Genomic DNA, 18,596 nt, shown 5'->3' with positions numbered 1-18,596 from the left:
CTAACCCTAACCAGGGCCGGCCCTAGACTTTTTGCCGCCTGAGGCAAAATTAAAAAAAAAATCGTCGCCCGCCCTTGGGCGCGGGGGGCCACCGAGCTGGAGGGGTAGCGGGCAGGAAGAGGGTATTGGGCCTAGCGGTGGGGATGAGGGTCGGACCCCCCCTCCCTCGCCTGGGTCCCCGATCTGCGCTCCCCTCCAACTGTAAATAGTTAAGTACCAGCGGATAGATTAAAAGGCAACGGACAGGGATCACTCACCTCTTCCGCGTTCCAGCGAGCGCTCCACTGACGTCACTTCCTGCAACGCCATCCACTTACAATACAGTGGGGGGCGTTGCAGGAAGTGACGTCAGTGGAGCCCGCCCATTGCCTCTTAATCTATACACTGGTACTTAACTATTTACAGCTGGATGGGAGTGCAGATCGGGGGATCCAGGCGAGGGAGGGGGGAGGTACGACCCCCCTTCCCACCACTAGTCCCAATACCCCCTTTCTGCCCGCTACTCCTCCATGTCGGCGGGCGGCCCCCCACCCACGGACAAGCGGGTGCCGCCCCCCCCCCCCCCCCAGATGTGCCGCCTGAGGCAAATGTTTCACCCCGCCTCATGAGTAGGCCGGCCCTGACCCTAACACACAATTACTCAATTAGTCAATGACCTAATTTGTGATCTTTGGGGTCTTTGACATCAATAATTTGCAATGAAATGAAACTAATCTGATTGGCTGTTTGTGGCTCCACCCCCTTTTCTGAATTTGAACCCCAGTCACCCAATGACCAACTGTACCAGGTTTGTAGCTTGTGCCATTAACAGTGCAAGAATGGCAGCAATTAAATATTCCCCTTGAAAATCAATAGGTGAATTTTGATTGACTTTTGTAGACTCCATCCACTTTCCTGAATATTAATCTCAGTCACCCAGTGACCAACTGTGCAAAGTTTGAGAACCCTGCCATTTCCAGTGTAAGAATGGCTGCAAGAATAACAAACAAACACACTACCAGTATATGCCGTTCAACCACCTGATATTTATCATAGACCAAAAAGTTTTTTCAACCCTGTTCAACGTTACAAAGGTGAATGGACCTGCGCGGTATGGCACCTAAGGCCTAAAAGAACTTCTGGCGGAAGCGACCTCCGGGTCGCATAAAAGGCGGTCATGTGATCCAGGGCAGTTGCGCAGTACGTCCTGAGGAAGTCCCTGGGCGGGGCGAAACGCGTTGACGTAGGCCTGCGTCACGCGCTGAGATGTGCCTCTCTGCCCTCTTCTGCCCTCCCGCCGGATCGGAGCACGGTGCCCGGAACTATGCCGTATACCTTCTATGACTGGACTCCCGCTCGGTCGGGGTAACATAAGTCGGAGGCCCTGAGTTTGACACTCCCGCAGATACACATCAATGGTATTGCGGTTAGCTGGGCAGGCGAAAAACAGTCTATGCGAATACTGCATTTCGTATCAACGGAGGAGGTGGTAACTATGAGAAGCAGTGCATACGGCATCTATATCCACAAAGTTTATGTGTATATCCATCTATGGTGAAGCACTACATGCATGGGATCCTTGATGTTGTGATATATGGCTTGGCTGGAATATTGAACTGTCTCGTCAGCATAGGCCTACAATTTTACACTACAGCAATTTGGCTAGGTGCACCAGCCCCATATGGTCTGAAAGGACTCTTGGAAGAATACAGTGATCTTTCTAGAACGATTTTTTTGGATGTGGAACTCTGTTTCATGCAATTGAATCTTGGAAGCAGGACCTGCTGTGGGATTTGTTCACTTATACCTTTGTGGACTGTGTTCTCTTATTTTTTGCCATTTTTTCTATGGGTGACGACCCATGCAATTCAGTGACCTTATGTGATTGTCTGTATGCAGGGCATGGTGTTGTGATTGCGGGGGGGCATAGGGGGGCTTTGGGGGGGGGCACATTTTTTATTGCTGTTGACCACTGTGATGTTAGCGCGGGGGGTGATGCGGACACGTTTGACAAGGCAATTAGCATATTAGCATATTAGATGCTTTAATCTTTTGGTGTCCGTACCCGCCTCCCCCCACGTGCAGGAATGACATGATTAACTGGTTATATTCTGGTCTGTGTACGGTACCCTGAGACCTTCTGTTTGAGACATTGTGGGGTAACACCCCGTTTAAAGAGAAATTGTGCATAATAATGGTGTGCTATATACATAACCTTTTTCACAGACCCAACTACGATTAATCAGGGTTGAAAAAACTTTTTGATCTATAATAAATATCAGGTGGTTGAACGGCATATACTGGTAGTGTGTTTGTTTGTTATTCTTGTTTTTTGACCAGTGCATGTACCCACTTGTTTTGCACACATTAGCATGTACACTTTTGGTGTAGTAGGTTTTTGTAAGAATGGCTGCAGTTTACATTTTCCCAGTGAAATTTGTATGTGTCTCCGCCCACTTTTTGGTTATGGGGATAAAAAGCATCCTATATGTTATTGCAGGTAATGTACTATGTATATGCCAAATTTTATTCAAATCTGTTCAGCCATTGTTGCGTGGTTTAGTAACAAACATCTAAACTTTTGCATATATAATATTAGTGAGATGAGATGGTGGGCTCAATACCTGATGAACAAGTGATTCTAAACCGCATATGGCTAGTGCTTGTTCAATTCATTCAGGCATGAGCGCTTCCTTTTACTGGGCATGCACAGTTCAGAACTCGCACATGCCCAGTTCTAAAGCACTCACGAATGGCCACATGCACTTATAGAAGAGTATTCTATTGAAGAACCAGTTTAATATTAACCTCCTGAGCGTCATGCCGTTCAGGAGGTTTTGCAGCCTCAGAGTCCCCCAGTATAACTTTAACAGATTGCCCGCTTGTAAAAACTTTAGCTAGCACTAGGCTGGCTAGCACAGGTGGCCGGCAACCCCCCCCCCCCCCCCCCCCCCACACCGATTGCTGCTGATCCCCCCGACCCGATAAGATATTACCCAGCCTGGATCCAGCGATCAGCGCAGCCTCCCTGGACAGCTCCGCTCTTCTCTATGGGAAGGATCGTACATGACGTCATGACATCACTGAGGTCATGCACAGACCCGATCCTCCCCATAGAGAAGACCGGAGATCACTGGATCCAGGCTGGGTAATGTATTAGCGGGAGGATCAGGGGGATCAGCAACAATTGGGAGGTGCCGGCATCTGTACTAGCTAGGCTAGTGCTAGCTAAAGCTTTTACAAGCGTGCGATCTGTTAAATTTATACTGGAGGACTCCTGGGGCCAGCGAGTGGTATGCCCCAGGAGTCCTCCAGTATACTCTATAGGACCCAGACCCTTCCCTCTCTTTAGGTGTTTTTTATTTTAAAAATCGCTTCAGACTCCCTTTAATGCTAAATGGGCGCATTAAAAGTAAAAGCCATCATTGACTGCATACTTCACTGTACCCAACGCAACGTGAGCATCAACACCCACTGTGAACATAGCCATATATTCCTGAGAATATAAATAGCCCTAGCCCTACAAAATCATATTCTAAATACAACTAAGAAAAATAAAAGTACAGCTAAAGTGAAAAACTGGAAGTAATCATATTTCATATATTAGGGGCTAAAATAAAACGTCACAGACCCCTACGATTTACTAAAGAAAAATACAGAGATAATGGAACACACAACTCACCTGCCCACAGCAGACATATTCTAGTTGCTAGGAAACAATGTCAACTTCCGGGATAAGACTAAGCCCTATGTGGGCCGTACCATAATGCAGGATTTGTATTGTGCAATCCCGCACGCGTCCTGCTCACAGTACACAATCAGAAAATGAGACTGCGCTAATAAAGCAATGATACGGTATCAGTGCTTCTCACAAATTAAGCTTACAGTGGACTAACCCCCCCCCCCCCCCCCTCCTAGCGATGGTTGCGTCCCCAGGGGGCTTATTTAAACGATGTAACAGCGAGCGCTCTGCGGCGCTAGTCTCTCATGAAGAGACTTTGATATATAGTTAATGTTTGATATTATGTTTGCCATTTCAGGTCCCCCGTTTATTGTGCGGTAGAGCAGGCTGTGTGGGCGCTGTGTGAGGAATGCTTGTGTAGGATAGCAGGGAAGTCTCCTCAGCCGCCTCTGTACGTCGTATCCTGCTATACAGTGCGGCAGTGAAGGAGTTACCCGGATCCGCCCCGCCCGCTTTCTGTACGCTGCTTGTGGTTAGGCCAGACGGGGCAGCGAGCTGCGTGTGTGTGTGAGGGGCACAGAGTGCTGGCATCAGTCATCAGGAGGGGCGGCTGGGACAGGTAGGAGAGAACGCGCAGGAGCAGCGCTATCTATCATAGGTTGTCATAGAGATCGCAGGATGAGGTCGCTGGCTTGTCCTTGCTGGCAGGGGATGCTGAGAGCACCAACATGCTGACAATGACGTCTCACCTCTGGGACATGTGCGCTGGGACATACAGTGCGATGTCATTTGTTGAAACTATTTTGGAAAAATGTTCTTCTGAGGATTTATAGCCTGTTGTGCATTGGGGACGTCATGACAAATGAAATATAAAGTTTTAATAATTTATGGGGGAAAAAAAGCTGTGATTATTTACGTGGTGTCCTGCTGATGTTCACAGTGTGGCGGTGCGATATGAGCGCGATCGCATGCCATCTGCGCTGATGATCCCATCCGTTACAGCGAATGGGTCAGTGTTACGCTTTGCCACAAAATGCGTGCAGCAGTGTGTAGTCTGCGCTGAACATCAGACGGTGCAGTATGCACTTCTGATGTTCTTGCGTGTTCTTGCACACCATATGCATTGCCGAAATGCGCACGGTAAAGCGCATAGTGTGAATGAGGCCATTGTAAGTCTATGCGATGTTTAAAGTCGATCCAGTACGATGCGATTTAAAGGGCTACAGTTTCCCTTTACGGTGCATGCAGTGGGTTTCCGCGTGACGTGCACACTAAGGCCCCGTTTACACTTAATCAGTTGATGTGCGTTAGTGCGCGTTGGTACGCGGTTTTCCATAGCAGTGCATTGGGAGGAAGATTTCAGTTAAAACGCGTTAAGTGTGAAAGGTGCCATAGAAAAACTTGGGCTTTACTTTGAAAATCAGTTTTCTTTCAGTTATAACTGAGAGCAACTGATTAAGTGTAAAACTGCCCTAACCGTAGCAGTGAAGCATAGTTTTCCTTGACTGCAGCGCGACTCTTGCATAATGTGCAATGCAGCTTTTCCATTCCTTTTGCGCTTCTGTTTTCACAGGAAACACAAGTAGCTCCCACTGTGAACCTATCCTAAGGGTCCTTTTTGACAGTGCACATTGCATTGCAATACCATACCATTGTAGTGCTGCAGACGATACAGTGAAGCATACTGCCACTGTAAATGCATGCATTGTCTGGTAAACCTACAGCATGCAGTGTGTTGCACTGCACTCAGTTTGAAAGCACCAAAGGGACATCATTGTATTGTGCTTTGCAATGGACACAGCGTGAAAGGTCTCCAAGTTTTTCCTTACCAAATTGGGTGCTAGTCTATTTTAGGGCACCTAGCAGGTAACCTGAAGGGGACCTCAAAGGGAACAGTTCTCCAATCACAGTATCCTCTTACACCACAGTGTGTTGTGATTGGCCAAAAAGTATGGGCGCAGTTTACTACAACCTATTGGAAATCTAGCAGTTTGAGAGGGTGCCGTCCCCCCAATCCCAGGAGCTGAATTTCTTTATGAGGTTTTCTGCTGGGTCCCCTAGTAGTAGACCAGCACCCGAAATGGTGCTTCTGTTTATTTTTTATTATTCTTTTGCACTTGCAGATTCTTATATTTCTATAACTTCTTAATATTGGCTAGCTAGGTCACTTTCTGTATACAGTGATTTTCGTGCACCCACACATACACGCATGTGCAAAAGCCATACAGGGAATGCCACAGAATCCTATAGCTTAATTACTTTGTAAAGTGATGTCTTGTTTGAATGCATATAGATTCCTATATAATGCTTCTTTTGAGAAGACCTAATAAAGGCCATTTTTTTTTTGGGTGCTTTGACATTTTGCCATCTGCTACATTCCTAACTTTGGTCATGTGCTAAAATGTACGGTGCTAAGTGGAGCAAGAAAGACCTGAGCTCATTCTATCTATTTGATAAATAATGGAGTTTGTTGATTGAACCGACATGGCAAATCACTATTGGGCACCTTTACACTGGGTATTGATAATATCCGACAGGTCCGATGACCCGCCGGATCGATTCCTCGCTCGATCCCCGCGGGTGGACAATATCGGGGAATCGAGCGGAAGATAAGGAAGCGCCCGCGGGAATCGATCCGGGTGGCTGCGGGGACGCAGCGGTAGTCGATCCAGCGGATAATCGAGCCGCCGGGTCGACTCGTGTATGCCCAGCATTGGGATTAGTTCACGTTGCTCAGTTGTGTTGCAGAATAATTCTCTATGTCCACTCGCTGTCCATACAGTTCTATGGGTCTCTTCACAGTATTGCATTGTAGCAGAACGTGTTATTCTAACTCACTGCATGCAGGTGTTGTATCTTATTCTGCCCCTACATAAGTATGTATGCAGCCTGGCGCTGTTGGGCATAGCAGTGACAGTTGGCATTAGTGATTGTATATCCCCTGCAGCTGAAAGCTGTATTTGCCAATTTCTCCACCAGGAGTTCTGACAATGCAGCAACCTAAATGCCTGGTGCAAGCTTAGGATCTGGTGGTTTAACCCTCCAGGCGGTCTATTAGAAACCGGCAGGGGGCAGCGCAGAAGTTTTTTTAAATAAATAAATATATATATATATATATTTTTTTTTTTTTTTTAATCGTGTAGCGAGCCTAGGGCTCGCTACATGATAGCCGCTGTGAGGCGGCATCCCCCCGCCCGCTTGGATCGCCTCCGGCGAAGGGCTTCCCCCGTCGCCGTGACGTCAAATGGAGTTCTGATCTACCCCTCAGCGCTGCCTGGCACTGATTGGCCAGGCAGCGCACGGGGTCTGAAGGAGGAGGGGTGGCGGCGCGGCGATCGGAATGCACACGCAGCTAGCAAAGTGCTAGCTGCGTGTTGCAACAAAAAAAAATTATGCGAATCGGCCCAGCAGGGCCTGAGAAATCCTCCTGCGCAGCATAGACCGAGCACAGCTCGGGCTTACCCCCAGGAAGGATTTTATAGGGATCCCTAGCAGAAGCATGGGTATGCATATAAGTATACCCACGGCTATTAAAGGTAATGTCTGAGCTCTTTAAAAAAACAAAACCCTCTACTTACCTGGGGCTTCCTCCAGCCCCTGGCAGCGGCTATGTCCCTCGCCGCAGCTCCGCTCCTAGCCTCTGGCTCCCAGTCCCTTCCGGGGCAGAGGCCAACCTCACCATGTCATCTTCTACTGCGCCTGTGCCGCTGTCAATCACGCACACGTGGGCTCATTCACACTTGAGAGGGAATCGTGCGATTCCTGCTCACCCCAAACCGCTAGCGTTTTAAAAAGCGCTGTCCATTTAATCCAGTGGCAGTGTTCTCACTTTTAACCGCAAACGTGTTACATGCAGCGTTTTGCCAGCGATTCTTGACCGATCGCGATTAGCATGTATAGAACCGCTAATAGCGATCAAGTGATTTTTTTTTCCTGCGTTAATCGTGGATGACCGCTAGCATTTTGCGATTTTTTTAGATGTGAACGAGGCCTAAGTGTCGCAATCCCATCACCAGTATAGGTAGGGCCCCATTCACACTGGGAATCCTAAAAAGCTAGAAAGATCACTAGCATTTTGAAAAATGATTTTCCTGTGATTTTTCACTGTACAAGAAAGCGATTTTGGAGCGATTGTGTTTTGTGATCTTTTAACATTCAAATGCAATCACTTCAAAATCACCAAAAAAATGCTGTTTGCCCCATATTTACGATTTCATCAAATCACTAGTCGCTGGCAGTCACTACAGTGTGAATACGACTGTTGATTTGCATTGCCACAGCCCTATTTCAGGCACTAATGTTTTACAGACAAGCTGAAATCGTTAGTAAAATGCTCCAGAGTGGATGAGGCCTTAGTGTTGGTTATGGTTTGGCATAGACTTGGAGGATAGAGTAGGTGTTGTTTAGCCTTAGTTGCAAGTATTATAGGCATCACAAAGGTATTAAAGTAAACCTGTAGTGAAAAAAGTGGCCCTAGGGGGCACTTGCCTCAGGAGGAGGAAGCCTCTGGATCCCCAAGAGGCTTCCCCGTCCCCCTCTGTCCATCCTTTCCAGCGCCAGGACCCCCGAAAGTACACTAAGGGCTTGTCTTGTGCAGGCGCAGTAGTCATCGGGCTCCACAAGCAAAACAATGCTGTGATGCATCTTGTGCAGGAAGCACTAGTGGATTACCGCTCGGGCTCCAGCGGAAATGGCCAAGCCCAATCGTGTCCACTTTCCTGCCCAGGCAGGAGCCATCTGTGCCTGAGCAGTAAAGCAGACGGATTGGGCTTGGCTATTTCAGCCAGAACCCAAGCAGTAAGCGCTAGTGCGTCATAGGTGCATCATAGCATTGTTTTGCTTGTAGATGGTTTAGGGGTCTCTGTGCTAGTTCGTGCTGGCAGCAGAGGAAGGAGGAGGCTTCCCCTCCCAAGGTAAGTACCCCCAGCAGGGCTGTGGAGTCGGTACAAAAATCTTCCGACTCCTTAGTTTATGAAACTCTGACTGCCCAAAATTGCTCCGACTCCAACCCCTTCCCCCTTACAGTTTGCTTTAATGCTAAAGAGGAGTGTAAGGTAGGATACAGGAAGAGGTTAATGTTTGGGGGAAGGTTAAACTTGGGCAGCACAGGGTAACTTCCATGTAGTAAGAAGACCAACAGTTTTTGAATACTGTATAGGGGAGGTTGGGGACCTCTAGACACCAAAGAACTGTTTAGGGGAGGGAGGCCCACTAGATACCAAGGAACTGTATAGGGGTTGGAGGAGGACCATTAGACACCAGGGAGTAAGGTGGCCAGTAGACATGGAGGTTGGCCCGTGACTAGGTTCCAGTGTTCAATGTCGGCCCACTTTGTATTTGAGTTTGACACCCCTGCTTTAAAGCGAACCTTAAGTCAAGTAAAAAAAATGAGATTTACTCACCTGGGGCTTCCCTCAGCCCCCAGCAGCCGATCGGTGCCCTCGCAGCTCCGCTCCGATGTCCCAGGACCCGCCGGCGACGACTTCCGGTTTCGCCGTCACCGGCCGACAGGCATGGGAACGCGAGTGATTGTTCGCGTTCCCAGCCTGTATATCGCCCCCTATGCTGCTATTGCGACCTCCTGGCCGCAATAGCAGCATAGGGGGCGATATACAGGCTGGGAACGCGAACAATCACTCGCGTTCCCATGCCTGTCGGCCGGTGACGGCCAAACCGGAAGTGCTCGCCGGCGGGTCCTGGGACATCGGAGCGGAGCTGCGAGGGCACCGATCGGCTGCTGGGGGCTGAGGGAAGCCCCAGGTGAGTAAATCTCATTTTTTTTACTTGACTTAAGGTTCGCTTTAAACAGATTGTGTTAGGGTGCATAGACGCATCCAATTTTGATTGGCCAATCAAAGTATGAAGGCCAACAGAATATTCTAAATAGATTGGGTAGGAAAGTTCTCGTATTACATGTGAGAAGTAAAATTGGCCAATCCTAGTTGGATGTGTGTACGTGCCCTAAGCAAGCTCTCATACTCCATGGAAACAATGGATCCAATTAATTGGAGGTTTGTAGCAAGCTTTATGAATCCCTCCCCAACCCCAACCCTGGCTATAGGTTAGAGAGGAACTATAACCGAGGATTGAACTACTTCAAAATTTGTAGCTGATACCTCCTGTCCCATTAGAAATCTCTACCTTTTCTTTTACATCTGTTTGGCTGATAGTGTGTTGAAATCCCTCCCACAATGTGATTCAGGGTGGAAAATAACATCTGTTTAGCCTATCACATAGTTAGTGGGTGTGTTTATAACTAATGGCAGTTGGTGCTGTCTGGTATTTTTCATGTATACCGGTAGTAACAAACAACATGAATAAATTACATGGTGAGTATCAATCATTTCTAGATCTATCTTCTATTTTTTAACATCTCACTTCGCAATGTATTGATTTATTTTCTTCTCCCTATTTTTATTTTGTAAAGTTCTTCTTTACCTGCTTTAGTACCTGGCCCCCTTCCTGATCACTGTGATTGGCTAACAGTGATCAGGCGGTCAGGAGCCAATGGAAATGGCTTCTGACCGAGGTACGGAGCTCTGCTCTCGTTAGACTGCGTAGTTCTGTGCCAGCGGGGTTGCCCGATCGTGTCCCTTGCACAGGAGCTGCTGCTGTTAAAACTACGCTGCATCAGGCTTAGGAAGCCACAAGTGTGGTGTAGTTTTAACTTGCGGTGGTCCTGAAGCAGTTAAGCCTGGTACACACCTTCAGTTTTAATTGGCCAATCACTAACTAATTTTACCTCCTCCATGTAGTATGAGAGCCCGTTGGCGCACTCTTGCGCACTGTGTACAGTATTACAACAACAACAAATAACATTTGTAAAGCGCTTTTCTCCTGTGGGACTCAAAGCGCATGGACAATTAGGGACAATAAGCAGGGAGTGAAAGGGGCATTCCTGGGGATGGACTAGTGGAGAACTGCCACTTCTTCCCTGCCGAAAATTGATGTTTTGCTCAGTCGAATAATACGGCTGTGCAGTGCAGGGGCGACAGGGCGCACTGGAGGGTGAGGATGGTGCAGTGACATATGTTGCAGCACTGCAGACATAACATTAAACACATGAAGTTTAGGGGTACTTTAGGCAGAATCACAATGCATTGAAGGGGAAAAAACACATTGTGCGAAATGCATGCGATGGGACACATCCACTGAAGTATACTGTGCATGAAAAGTGTGCTTTGAGGTATGGTACTGCTCTCGTTAGACTACGTAGTTCTGTCAAAACGCGCATATGCGGTTAGCAACAGATTAACGCACTGCTAATGCGTCTGAGGTACAACATGTTTACATTAGGAAGTGAGCGGGAGGTGGGTGAGGGTTTCTGGTAGCAATCAACAGACAGGAAGTGGGGATATTTCAGCAATGAGACCAGACAGAGATGCAATAAAGCTATGCGTGTAATATGAAGGAGCAGATCGCTCAGAAACAGCCTTATCACTCCGCCGACAGACTGTACACACGCCGGACTGTCTGCTGAAAACCCGCCCAGCGGGAGGTGACGACAGACCCGTTGTTGCCTGCAGTCAGGCGTGTGTATGGACAATTTATAAAAAATGTATTCAGAGTTTAGGTATGCTTTATAAAAGTGCTGTGTGTACTCTGAGTGTCCGTGATCAGAAAAAGAGCTCTGATATTCAGGAGACTAGATCTAATAGACATTGTTTACACATTCCTCAGTGGGTAGCTATCAGGAAAAGAACATGATAGTTAAGTATAAAGTTCTGTTCTTCATTTGGTGTTTCCTTGTTCCTATGCTCCTCTACTAGCACTTTCAGGTGAGTCATTGCCATATGTTTCCTCTTCCCTCCTTAGAGGTGAGGTGATTTGGAATTCCATAGCTCCACACAGAAAACATTCAGGATACAAAACTCTTTTTCATTGACTCAGGATTTTCTAAAGAAACGTATTAACCCTTTAGCAGCCAATTTATTTAGAAGCTTGCAAGTGCTCCAAGCCAATTTATTTCAGCACATTTTTTATTTTATTTCTTATTTGTAACACTTCCGTGCTTCTAATTAGTACTGCTGTAATGCGTATTTATGGCCACTTGTCACTATGGGGCGATGTGAGACAATAACGAAGGAATTTTTCTTCCAGTTTCTATATTTTCTGCTAGTAATGAGAGATCAAAGCATTCCAAGAATTTACATCACAGGTTCTGCTGACTGAGGTCAAAAGCAATGGACTTATCTCAAACGATATAACTGCTAATGGGTTAAATAGAGACGGGCAAAGAGATGCAAGTAATTTTGTCTTACATTCAGATTTCATGCAAGCTGTATGCAGTTTGGAATTGGGCCAATCAAAGTTGACAGGAAGTTCCTTTGGCTCAGTTATACACTGCATACAATTAACATAAAATTTGCATGCAAACAGGTTTTTTATCTATGCAAATTAAGCAGTCAGACAGCATTTTAAAATAAAATGGGCTCTCCTGAAAGCTAAACAGAAGCTAAAACACTTCTCTGTCAGAGAAAATACTATTGTACGCCAGAGAGGGCTGGAAAGTTCAAAAAGTTATTATTTTGGTTTGCAGTGGAGTGAAGCAGATTTTACATCAGATTGTCATGGTTGCTGTTTAATTCAGATATAGGATTTCAGCCCTTCGTCTGAAAATACAAATATGAGACTCCAGGAAAGTTCTGTTTAGTGTTAGTACTACACATATTATACATTGGACCCGATCTTATTCCTAGTACTGTAGATACTTTTTCATCTTCTGCTTCAAATAACTCTTCAGCACTCTGCATTGAAAAGTACAAAAAAGTAGGTGGAAAATATTTTCTTGCTTTCTGGTGGCTTAGAAAAGGGCCCAGGCCTGAGAGTTTATGGATTATGTTAGGAAAAAATAAGTTTGATCCCAAGTCTTTACTTTCTCTGTGAGGCTATGGACTTTGTGGTTCACTCATTGTTAATACTGTGGAGATTTACTGTAGGAAAGACCTTAAGGTGAACCCAAGGTAAAAAATAAACAGATGTGATAAACAATTGTATTTCTCCCCCTACTCCTAAAAAAATAACTTTTTTTTTTTTGGTATCCCATGGTTTTATTTTATGTTTAATTTACAAAGTAGATTGAATGTATTGTTGTCTCAATGGCAGCAATTTGTTTATCAGTGAGGCTTACTATATTCCCGATAAACAAGACAGAAACTGTCGCTTGCATGCCTGAAGATTAACTCTTTCAGAAAGCAAAATAAAACAAGAAAAACTCTATATATGCAATCTACCCTTATCGCCTATTTTTCAAAGGGATCCCGAGCCGAAGCTGGGTATCAATCTCAAATATATACCTTAATAGAGGAAGCCTCAGGATCCTATTGAAGCTTCCCTCGCCTATGTAAACCTCCCCCCCCCCCAGTTGTTGAGCACGGCCCCCCTCCATGTCGGGGGACACACAGCTCTTCTTCCTGATTAGGGAGTTGATGCATATATTGCTGTGAGCAGGCACCACACAGAAATTTTAGCATTACTACCGGCAGCAGGTTACTGTGAGTTACTCTATTAATGCGACCGTTGTGTACCACGAGTGTTGCTACAATAATGCGCTTTAGTAACACCATCCCAAGAGCCCAGCATGCTATTGATCACCTTGTATTAACCAATTAAAGACTACATTAATTGAAATCTAAGCCCTGTTTTGATGCTGATATGGCTGCCAGGGCGTAGATTTCAACTCACCGATGCCGTGCGTTCTTGGCTCTCGTTGCTCCCGCCAATTGCGTCGCTATCTCCCAGCTGCAGCTCTGTGAGCAGGTCAGGAGCAGATTTCATTGGTTCCTGACCGTCTATCAAGCAACTCCCATTGGCTTACATTGATAGACACGGTCAGGAGCCGATGGGAGCGGCTCCTGACCGGCTCACAGGAGTTCTACCATCATAGAGACGGCAGAGTGGGTGGCCTATGGCTCCCGGCATGTGGTGTGGATGGCGGGATTCGTCGGTATTCTGTAGTTTCTTGTACCAACGGTCACTGTTTTTGTAAGGGGCAGAGACCGCTTGTACTTAAATGGTTAAGCAATAATTCTCCCAAAATGGACTAAACCGATACCAGAGTATGAATAAGTGTGTAAGGCTCCTTGCACGCTGCATGCGATTCCGATTCTGCTTTTTTATCGGTTTTTACATCCGATTCCGACTTTTAATCTTTACTGCATGCTGCATTTTTTTTATCCGTTTTTCCGTTGAATGTATTCAGGGAAAATCGGAATTGAAAATCGGAAACGGAATCAGAAAACAGATTTGCAGTGTGCAGGGAGCGTGGACGGTGTGGGAGGGCCCCACAGCAAGGGCATAGTTTGTTTTTAGATGATTTTATATTGTTTGTCGCATTCATGTTTTAATAAACTTTTGATACTTTGATAAATACACTGTGAGTGGATTTGTCAATATTGCTGTTACTAAAGACAGTGCTGCTTAAGCCTTAGCGAGGTGTTTACAAATAAGGTGGTTGGATTGTTTTGGATAAGCCTATACTGTAGCAGCATGGAGACTGATCTGTGAAGGTTATAATCTTATGAAAAGAGAACCAGGAAAGGGGATGTTGCTGTTATCTGCATGAGAGATAATGAGGGTAGGTAATGACTTTTGAGGTGTTTTCAGTAAAGATTTTTAGACATGCTATATTAAAGTCGGCTCAGACAAACAAGTGACATCGTTCAAATGACATTAACCGGCAAAAAGAATGACAAAAAGTTTGAACGACAATGTTCACACACACACACCACTATTCCAAATTCATTTATTTTTTATTATTATTTAGTAATACAAATGAGTATAATCATCAAAATTATAACACGTAAAGGCTTAAACTATTTTGCTTTGCATGTAATGAGTCTGTTTCATATGTCGGTTTCAACTGCCACTGACCTGGGGCTTCTATCGTCCCCCTGCAACTGGAATGTCCCGCACTTCTATTCGTCTAGTTAGACAAATAATTACACCGGTGCCGGCGGTGGGGAATGGCGCATCGGAAGAGGACAGCGCAGGACATTCCAGCTGCAGGGGTCCGATAGAAGCCCCAGGTAAGTGGAAGTTTTTGTTTTTTAAAAGGTCAACAGAACCCCTTTAAGTTGAATTACTGAAATAAATGAACTTTTGCACAATATTCTAATTTTTCGAGTTTCACCTGTATAGTCATGTCACTAGCTGTCCCTCAGAGGAGCTCACAATCTAATTTCTTCCATAGTCATGGTGCTTTGAATCCGCCAGGAGAAAAGAGCAATAGAATTGTTCTGTGTATTGCCTTTATATGTCCATCGTAGTCCAAGGCCAATTTTAGGAGAAAGCCAATTAACATATCTGTATGTTTTTGGGATATGGGAGAAAACCGGAGTGCCTGGAGGAAACCTACACAGACGCGGGGAGAGCATACAAACTCCTTGCAGATAGTGCCCGGGCTTGGAATTGAACCAGGGATGCTTCGAGGCGAGAGTGCTATCCACTAGGCCACCGTGCTGCCCAAACAGTTATGTATGAATACTGCGGGCACAGGCAGAAGTGACATATCACGCAATATATGCACGCATGTCCGCAGCAATGTCATTTGAAGACATTGTACATACCGGCCAACTGCATGACATTATTGATTTATAAAGCACCAACATATTCCGTGGCGTGGTACAAGTAAGAAAAACAAACATGGAGTACATAATAATAATACAATGGTATACATCAAATATGGACAAATACACAATGGTAAAAATACACAATTTATAATTACAGTGAAAAATGTAAAATGATGAATAAAATGTATACCAGGTTTCAAAATACAAAATTAATAACAAATTCCAAAGCACAGACAAACAAAAATGACAGCGCTCACAGGCTGCAACTGGCTTATAAACCATCAAGGGGCGTGTACAGACCCCCAGGGGCTAAATACACGCCTTGAATCCAAATCAGATGCAAAATTATGCAAATTTAAGTGCTAATTTATGTGCTAGTCCCTAATCTAAAATTTGAATGCAGATTGGATGCAGGCTACCACAAGTAGCCTGCATCCAATCTGCATTCAAATTTTAGATTAGGGACTAGCACATAAATTAGCACTTAAATTTGCATAATTTTGCATCTGATTTGGATTCAAGGCGTGTATTTAGCCCCTGGGGGTCTGTACACGCCCCTTGATGGTTTATAAGCCAGTTGCAGCCTGTAAGCGCTGTCATTTTTGTTTGTCTGTCTTGAAGAATTGTGTATACCATTGTATGATAAGTCGCACCAGGTAAGTTATGCTTTTAATGTCAGGTTAGTGGTAGGTCTTCCCCGAGGGGGCACGTCAACGCCGGGGGGAAGTCTAGTAGAAAATGATTTGTGCACATATTATTTGCTGAAGCTAACGCCCTCCATTGCTGTACCTGTTTGAATGCATGTTGTGTAATATGGTCCATTGGAGCTCTGCACTACTCTGCAGCTTAATCAATTCAGGTGCAGCTTTCTGTATTTGGAAGCGCTGCCTACACCTTTTTCTCTATGTAAAAAATTCCAAAGCACGAAAGGGTGAGAGAGCCATAAAGAAATGGGAAGGAACAAGAGGTGGGGTATCTGTCTAATAGTCATCCGAATTGATTGAGTAGACTATGTGATATTGTTTGCTCATCGCTTAAAGAGGAGCTGTTAGGTATAGGGTCTCAGAGAAAATAAACACATATATCAGTAGCTAAAGATTGGCTGTACTTACATTACATATGCATTTCACTGTCCACGTTTGGATTTCACAGAATTTGTATATAGTATATGCAGAGATAGATGCTCCTGACAGCTCATGGCAGGCTCCATGTTTTTCTGTCAAATGTGTCGTCATGTCCTGCCTGCTTCCTGATCACAGATAAGCTCCTACTTGAACAACACAGTGTGCAGTGAATATTAATGAGCCATGTGGCTAGGAACAATAGCTGACTCCTGCAGAGTACTCTGCCCCGAGATTTATCAGTGCTACACACTGGACTGATTACAAGCTTCTGTAACGTCTCATTAGCAGCCGAGGGGAGGGCCCCAGAATGCTTTGCAGTTTAGTATGTGGCTTGCGTCCTTATGGGTCTATAACAGACTTGCTGATAAGCACACATCAAAGGTAACTGAGATTTTTATCTTCACTAATGGCTTTTGGGCTTCCTTCTAAACTGTTTAACACAGGAGAATAGAGGTATAAATTAGCTTCTGCAGCCTGACAGTTACTCTTTAAAGGATACCCGAGGTGACATGATAAGATAGACATGGGTATGTACAGTGCCAAGCACACAACTATGCTGTGTTCCTTTTTTTCTTTCTCTGCCTGAAACAGTTAAATATCAGGTATGTTGACTCAGTCCTGACTCAAACAGGAAGTGACTAAAGTGTGACCCTCACTGATAAAAAAAATTACAACTATAAAACACTTTCATAGCAGAAAATGGCTTCTGAGAGCAGGAAAGAGATAAAAAGGGTAAATAGTTCATAGATTTTAGCTCTGGCATACTTCAATGAATGTGTCATTGAGCAAAAACAATACAACAGTTGAAACTTAAAAAGTAGATTTAAACATAAAATAAAACTGTGGAGTATCTTAGAAAGTCATTTTTAGGAGAAGGAGGCTAGATACAAATGTTTATTTCATTCGTTTAGATTCGCCTCGGGTGTCCTTTAACATATTTTATCCTGATTGTCTGATATGGTAATATCTGTCGTCTGCCACAAGTTTCAAATGACTTTTATCCAATGTGTGTACAAGGCTTTAGGAAGGGGAATATCTTGGAACTGTCATGCAGAGAGAAGCAGTTAGGCACTTTGATTTGCCCAATAGGCTGCCTGTCACTTGACAGACGGACGATTGTCCAACCAGCGTGCAGGGATCACGTCCATTAAAGACACTAGTTCTGACGGGGCTCAGGGCGGGACGAGTGGAGCGGCCATCATTTACAAGGAGCTTTTGTAGGTTACCAGCGCATGCTAGCTGCACTACTGCAGCATGGTGTGCACTGAGCTCGCACTCCTCTCATTCAGCTGCGCTTAAAGCCCATTGTTCTGTAAAGGGGCCCATACACCTAACGATTTTCCCGCCGATATACGGCCGATTCGATCACAGTGATCGAATCGGCTGTGAAATCGCAGCTGACAGACTGCTGGCACACCGTTGACAGAACGATAGATTTCCGTCCGAAATCGATCATTCCCGTCGATCCGTCCATGCTGACGATTTTTCTCGATCGCCGGCGGGTCGGGAGTGCATCGATAGCGGCGTTCGAATGCCCGACGACCGACGCAATACAGCGGGTATACATTACCTGTTCCGGCCGGCGCGAGTCCCCAGGTCTCTGCTGTCTTCTCCGCTCTGGTCTGGTCTCCGGCATGCTTCACTTCTTCCTGCCCGGCAGTGAGTTTAAACAGTAGAGGGCGCTAGACAGCAGAGACCTGAGGAGTTGCGCCGGCGGAGCAGGTAATGTATGCGGGGGCGGGGAGCGGCGGCTCCACAGATTGTGAACGGTTTCAGGCTGAAATCGGTTCACAATCTGTTTGCAGTAAAGGCAGCCATACGATCCCTCTTTGATCAGATTCGATCAGAGAGGGATCTATCTGTTGGTCGAATCTGAGGGCAAATCGACCAGTGTATGGCCAGACTGTGAAAGCCCCTGTAATTAGCTGCCAGCTATTAGGACTGCTGTCCAAATCTCAAACAGTAATAGATGTACAAATATTTCTTAGTAAAGGACAATGGTAGGCCACACTTTCAGACCTTCTGCCCTGTTGCATCTCTTTCCTACTAGAACAATACATTTCCCTAGCTTGTGTTTCTTCTTCCTAGCGTACTGGCCTATCTGGCATATTGTGTTGTTCCAAATATATGTAGTGTAAACGTGTAGTGTAAAATGAGAAGCCCTTCACACAGGATGATAAAGGCTCTGCAGAGCTGCCTGACTCTCTTCTCAGTGTAGATTACAAAGCTACGCATAAGCTT

The 18,596-nt window shown here is 45.5% G+C and overlaps 2 protein-coding genes across 5 annotated transcripts in view; one reads left to right on the top strand and one right to left on the bottom strand.

The window, feature by feature from the left end:
- The window catches only part of CCDC40 (coiled-coil domain 40 molecular ruler complex subunit), a 97,819-nt gene extending 93,489 nt beyond the window's left edge, over window positions 1-4,330 (bottom strand). Inside the window, exon 1 of the mRNA XM_068263279.1 lies at window positions 3,662-4,330. Coding sequence (XP_068119380.1) covers window positions 3,662-3,678 — 17 coding nt within the window. The 5' untranslated portion in view covers window positions 3,679-4,330. The remainder of the gene's footprint in view (window positions 1-3,661) is intronic.
- The window catches only part of TBC1D16 (TBC1 domain family member 16), a 107,762-nt gene that overhangs the window by 2,934 nt on the left and 86,232 nt on the right, over window positions 1-18,596 (top strand). Inside the window, exon 1 of one of the 4 annotated variants that reach the window (XM_068263284.1) lies at window positions 4,169-4,280. The exons of 1 other annotated variant lie outside the window; for it this stretch is intronic. The gene's annotated coding sequence lies outside the window, so the exon portion shown is untranslated. Of the gene's footprint in view, window positions 1-4,168; window positions 4,281-9,922; window positions 9,991-18,596 lie in introns of those variants that run through there. 2 more of the 4 variants (XM_068263280.1, XM_068263281.1) reach the window with 2 other exon arrangements.

The sequence above is a fragment of the Hyperolius riggenbachi genome, chromosome 12 (assembly GCF_040937935.1).
Source record: "Hyperolius riggenbachi isolate aHypRig1 chromosome 12, aHypRig1.pri, whole genome shotgun sequence".
NCBI classification, from domain to species: Eukaryota; Metazoa; Chordata; class Amphibia; order Anura; family Hyperoliidae; genus Hyperolius; species Hyperolius riggenbachi.
The sequence above is the reverse complement of the archived record's forward strand: the minus strand, read 5'-3'. Positions and strand labels throughout refer to the sequence as shown.